The 6,391-nt window shown below is 43.7% G+C and overlaps 1 protein-coding gene across 1 annotated transcript; it reads left to right on the forward strand.

The window, feature by feature from the left end:
* Positions 1–467: 467 nt before the first annotated feature.
* LOC128046345 (taste receptor type 2 member 41-like) lies at positions 468–1,403 on the forward strand. Its single transcript, XM_052638425.1, has one exon. It carries the CDS (start codon positions 468–470, stop codon positions 1,401–1,403), a length of 936 nt encoding a protein of 311 aa, XP_052494385.1.
* Positions 1,404–6,391: the final 4,988 nt, after the last annotated feature.

The following is a 6,391-nucleotide window of genomic DNA, read 5'->3' on the forward strand; positions in this document are numbered from 1 at the left end:
TAGGTATACCGTGCATGTCTGACAGGCCCGACAATAGGCCGTTCTAGTTGGTGTAAATTTCAAGCCAAATCATGGATAAGCCAGAATGACTTCCCCATACGTCAGTACATGAAAATTCCTTCCTTCAGAGCTCAGTCACAGACACCCTGAACAACCCTCCACAATGACACTAACCATGGCCACGTGTAGGCAAAACCAAAGAAGGCAAATGGGGGGCAGTCAGTGGGCCTGATGGTAACTGAGCCCAGGGGGAAATTTGCATCCTTGCTGAGCTGAGATCACCTTCCTCTGAAGCCTGAGCATCCTCCTTCTAAGGGAGCTCTGGCTCAGATGCAGAGCCTGAGCTTTCTTCTCGCATCCCCAGAAAAGAGGGACTCTTCTCACATTCCCTGAAACAGGGACTGTGGATGGAGGAGGCAGGAGGCCAGGGACCAAGGCCTGGGGTGGTGACCGGAGGACGGGCCAAGATGCACCCAGAATTCACAGTCCTCTTCATGCTGCTCTTTGTCCTGCTGTGTATCCTGGGCCTCCTGGCCAATGGCTTCATTGTGCTGGTGCTGAGCAGAGAATGGGTGCGACGTGGGAGGCTGCTCCCCTCTGACCTGATCCTCTTTAGCTTGGGACTCTCCCGCTTCTGCCTGCAGTGGGTTGGAATGGGGAATAACTTCTACTATTTCCTGCATCTGGTCGACTACTGCAGCGGTCCCGCCCGGCAGTTCTTCGGTCTACCCTGGGTCTTCCTCAACTCCGTCACTTCCTGGTTTGGCTCCTGGCTCAGCGTCCTCTTCTGCATGAAGATTGCTAACTTTACCCACCCCGCCTTCCTCTGGCTAAAGTGGAGGTTCCCCAGGTGGGTGCCCTGGCTTTTGCTGGGCTCTCTCCTCACCTCCTTCACTGTCACCCTGCTTTTTTTTTCAGGGAACCACGCTTTGTATAAAGGGTCCTTCACTAGAAAACCTTTCAGGAACATGACCTATCATCAATGGAGCAGGATTCTGGAAATGTACTATTTCCTGCCCCTGAAACTGATCACTCTTTCAGTTCCTGGCTCTGTTTTTCTGGTCTCGATTGCTCTGTTGATTCACTCTCTGAGGAGACACGCATGGAGGATGCAGCGCAGTGCTCACAGCCTGCAGGATCCCAGTGGCCAGGCTCACACCAGAGCTCTGAAGTCACTAGTCTCCTTCCTTGTTCTTTATATTCTGTCTTTCGTGTCCCTGATCATTGATGCTGCAGGGTTCTGCTCCTCAGAGAGTGACTGGTACTGGCCATGGCAAATTTTAATCTACTCGTGCACGTCCATCCATCCCTTTATCCTCATCCTTGGCAACCTCAGGCTTCGAGGGGCATTTGGGCAGCTGATTTTGTTGGCCAGGGGCTTCTGGATGGCCGAGGTGGTGTGATCCCCTTAACCAGTCCATCAGAAGAGGCTCAAATGAGGATGACAGAGCCATAGACCAAATACATGAAAATGTCCTCAATATCTGTTGGATCATATTGTGGGCTTTCTCCTTTGGGAAGGAGAGGAGGGAAGTAAAATCTGGGAACTCTTTGAGCATAATTTCTTCCTGGAACACTGTTAAAATGTGGCCCCACAGGTCCCAGAGAGCCAGCATCATCCAGAAGGTCAGAATATAAAAATTCTGTGCTATTCTCTCTCTTTGTATCCCCTCTGTTATGTGGAAGCCTTTGGTTAAACAGTCGTAACTGCACTATCTTTAAAAAAGTGATTTTATTTGTTTCTTTGTTTTTGGCTGTGCTGGGTCTCTGTTGCTGCACCGGCTTTTCTCTAGTTGTGGCACGTGGGCTTCTCATGTGGGATCCTCCCGGACCAGGAATCAAAACCGTGTCTCCTGCATTGGCAGGTGGATTCTTTACCACTGAGCCACCAGGGAAGCCCCCTAACTGCACCATCTTATCTCAGTTGTCTGCTGGGAAATTAAGAAAAATAGTGTCTGTTACTGAACTAGTATGTGGCTGGGGAAGCAGTGACCTTCCTGAGGATAATGTAATAGTCACTATGTGAGCCCCAAAGGACAGTAATTGTGGTGGGCAGTGGCCTGGGCTGCGAGATCTAATAGTCCTTCTTTCTATGGGGATTCTTTTTCTCTTACCAAACTTGCACACTTCAATTTTAATTTTTATTAAAACTACTAGGTTTCTTCACAATACATTTTCTCCTTAATATTTCTGTTGTTCTGGTTTTGATTTTCTCTAAGTGACAGTCAGATTTTTCCCATGTTTATTCTTCCTTTGGAATCACATGTTGTGATTTTTCTTCTTTTTCAGATTGTCTCAAATTTTTTCCTAAAGCAAATGTCTCAAAGTCACATGTGAATTAAATAAATGAATTAAATAAACAGGTACTTTTCATTCTGAAAAAAAAAATAAAGAATTTCACTTAGTATGTGTTCAAAACTGTTTAACTTCTTTTTTTTTTTTAAAGAATCACCCCATTAAATCTTATGTTTAACTATTTGTTTAAAAAGTTTGTTTCAATTACTACACAGAAGTTTTAAGAAATAATTTTGGAAAAAATTTTAATTAGAGTTAGGTGCCTCTAAGGCAGAATATAAAAAGTTTTTGGTAAAAGTATCAATGTGCATATTTCAGAGACTAACCTGCAACTTTTTTTTGCATTTCTTTTCCATGGGGATGGTCTTGATCCCTGTCTCCTATACAGTGTCACGAACCTCATTCCATAGTTCATCAGGCACTCTATCTATCAGATCTAGACCCTTAAATCTATTTCTCACTTCCACTGTATAATCATAAGGGATTTGATTTAGGTCATACCTGACTGGTCTAGCGGTTTTCCCTGCTTTCTTCAATTTAAGTCTGAATTTGGCAATAAGGAGTTCATGATCTGAGCCACAGTCAGCTCCCAGTCTTGTTTTGTTGACTGCATAGAGCTTCTTGATCTTTGGCTGCAAAGAATATAATCAATCTGATTTTGGTGTTGACCATCTGGTGATGTCCATGTGTAGAGTCTTCTCTTGTGTTGTTGGAAGAGGGTGTTTGCTATGACCAGTGCATTTTCTTGGCAAAACTCTATTAGTCTTTGCCCTGCTTCATTCTGCATTCCAAGGCCAAATTTGCCTGTTCCTCCAGGTGTTTCTTGACTTCCTACTTTTGCATTCCAGTCCCCTATAATGAAAAGGACATCTTTTTTGGGTGTTAGTTCTAAAAGGTCTTGTAGGTCTTCATAAAACCGTTCAACGTCAGCATCTTCAGCATTACTGGTTGGGGCATAGACTTGGATAACTGTGATATTGAATGGTTTTCCTTGGAGATGAATAGAGATCATTCTGTCGTTTTTGAGATTGCATCCAAGTACTGCATTTCGGACTCTTTTGTTGACCATGATGGCTACTCCATTTCTCCTGAGGGATTCCTGCCTGCAGTAATAGATAAAATGGTCATCTGAGTTAAATTCACCCATTCCAGTCCATTTTAGTTCACTGATTCCTAGAATGTCGACGTTCACCCTTGCCATCTCTTGTTTGACCACTTCCAATTTGCCTTGATTCATGGACCTGACATTCTAGGTTCCTACGCAATATTGCTCTTTACAGCATCGGATCCTGCTTCTATCACCAGTCACATCCACAACTGGGTATTGTTTTTGCTTTGGCTCCATCCCTTCATTCTTTCTGGTGTTATTTCTCCACTGATCTCCAGTAGCATACTGGGCACCTGCTAACCTGGGGAGTTCCTTTTTTGGTATCCTATCATTTTGCCTTTTCATACTGTTCATGGGGTTCTCAAGGCAAGAATACTGAAGTGGCTTGCCATTCCCTTCTCCAGTGGACCACATTCTGTCAGGCCTCTCCACCATGACCTGCCCATATTGGGTTGTCCCGCAGGCATGGGTTGATTTCATTGAGTTAGACAAGGCTGTGGTCCTAGTGTGATTAGATTGACTAGTTTTCTGTGAGTATGGTTTCAGTGTGTCTGCTCTCTGATGCCCTCTTGCAACACCTACCATCCTACTTGGGTTTCTCTTACCTGGGCATGGGGTATCTCTTCACGGCTGCTCCAGCAATGCAAAAAAGCAAAATCGCTGTCTGGGGAGGCCTTACAAATAGCTGTGAAAAGAAGAGAAGTGAAAAGCAAAGGAGAAAAGGAAAGATATAAGCATCTGAATGCAGACTTCCAAAGAATAGCAAGAAGAGATAAGAAAGCCTTCCTCAGCGATCAGTGCAAAGACATAGAGGAAAACAACAGAAGGGGAAAGACTAGAGATCTCTTCAAGAAAATTAGAGATACCAAGGGAACATTTCATGCAAAGATGGGCTCGATAAAGGACAGAAATGGTATGGACCTAACAGAAGCAGAAGATATTAAGAAGAGATGGCAAGAATACATGGAAGAACTGTACAAAAAAGATCTTCATGACCCAGATAACCATGATGATGTGATCACTCATCTAGAGTCAGACATTTTGGAATGTGAAGTCAAGTGGGCCTTAGAAAGCCTCACTATGAACACAGCTAGTGGAGGTGATGGAATTCCAGTTGAGCTGTTTCAAATCCTGAAAGATGATGCTGTGAAAGTGCTGCACACAATATGCCAGCAAGTTTGGAAAACTCAGCAGTGGCCACAGGACTGGAAAAGGTCCGTTTTCATTCCAATTCCAAAGAAAGGCAATGCCAAAGAATGCTCAAACTACCGCACAATTGCACTCATCTCACATGCTAGTAAAGTAATGCTCAAAATTCTCCAAGTCAGGCTTCAGCAATACGTGAACCATGAACTTCCAGATGTTCAAGCTGGTTTTAGAAAAGGCAGAGGAACCAGAGATCAAATTGCCAACATCTGCTGGATCATGGAAAAAGCAAGAGAGTTCCAAGAAAACATCTATTTCTGCTTTATTGACTATGCCAAAGCCTTTGACTGTGTGGATCACAAGAAACTGTGGAGAATTCTGAAAGAGATGGGAACACCAGACCACCTAACCTGCCTCTTGAGAAATCTGTATGCAGGTCAGGAAGAAACAGTTAGAACTGGACATGGAACAACAGACTGGTTCCAGATAGGAAAATGAGTGCGTCAAGAGTGTATATTGTCACCCTGCTTATTTAACTTCTATGCAGAGTACATCATGAGAAATGCCGGACTGGAAGAAGCACAAGCTGGAATCAAGATTGCTGGGAGAAATATCAATAACCTCAGATATGCAGATGACACCACACTTATGGCAGAAAGTGAAGAGGACCTAAAAGCCTCTTGATGAAAGTGAAAGAGGAGAGCGAAAAAGTCGGCTTAAAGCTCAACATTCAGAAAACGAAGATCATGGCATCTGGTCCCATCACTTCATGGGAAATAGATGGGGAAGCAGTAGAAACGGTGTCAGACTTTATTTTTTGGGGCTCCAAAATCACTGCAGATGGTGACTGCAGCCATGAAATTAAAAGACGCTTACTCCTTGGAAGAAAAGTGATGACCAACCTAGATAGTATATTCAAAAGCAGAGACATTACTTTGCCGACTAAGGTCCGTCTAGTCAAGGCTATGGTTTTTCCTGTGGTCATGTATGGATGTGAGTGTTGGACTGTGAAGAAGGCTGAGCGCCGAAGAATTGATGCATTTGAACTGTGGTGTTGGAGAAGACTCTTGAGAGTCCCTTGGACTGCAAGGAGATCCAACCAGTCCATTCTGAAGGAGATCAGCCCTGGGATTTCTTTGGAAGGAATGATGCTAAAGCTGAAGCTCCAGTACTTTGGCCACCTCATGCAAAGAGTTGACTCATTCGAAAAGACTCTGATGCTGGGAGGGATTGGGGGCAGGAGGAGAAAGGGACGACAGAGGATGAGATGGCTGGATGGCATCACCGACTCGATGGACGTGAGTCTGAGTGAACTCCGGGAGATGGTGGTGGACAGGGAGGCCTGACGTGCTGCGATTCATGGGGTCGCAAGGAGTCGGACATGACTGAGCGACTGAACTGAACTGAACTGAACCTGCAACTGGATTTCTGATAAACAGAAATTTTAATTTCCTCTGAGAGTAAAAATAATTTCCTTACTGATCAAGGTATATGCTGCTGAGTGGATGTACACTCATGAACTAAAATATTTGGGCAATTATTCTACAGTTTAGCTTTAACTATTTTTTAATAAGTAATATGTTTACATTGTTGAAAATTCAAAAAGTACTAAAGAGTATATATAAAAAAATCTCTCTCCTACTTTCCCCTTCTGAGATATTCTTAACAGTTTCAAGTCTGTCCTTCTAACGATATTTTATTCTATGACAGAAAGCCACAAATATCTAACAAATCTTTCAACTAATTTACTTACAAACTACTGTATTCCAGGTGCTGTGCTTAGTTGCTCAGTCATGTCCAACTCTTTGCAACCAACTAGCCAGCTGAGTTATTACCTATCAC

The sequence above is a fragment of the Budorcas taxicolor genome, chromosome 4, assembly GCF_023091745.1.
Source record: "Budorcas taxicolor isolate Tak-1 chromosome 4, Takin1.1, whole genome shotgun sequence".
NCBI classification, from domain to species: domain Eukaryota; kingdom Metazoa; phylum Chordata; class Mammalia; order Artiodactyla; family Bovidae; genus Budorcas; species Budorcas taxicolor.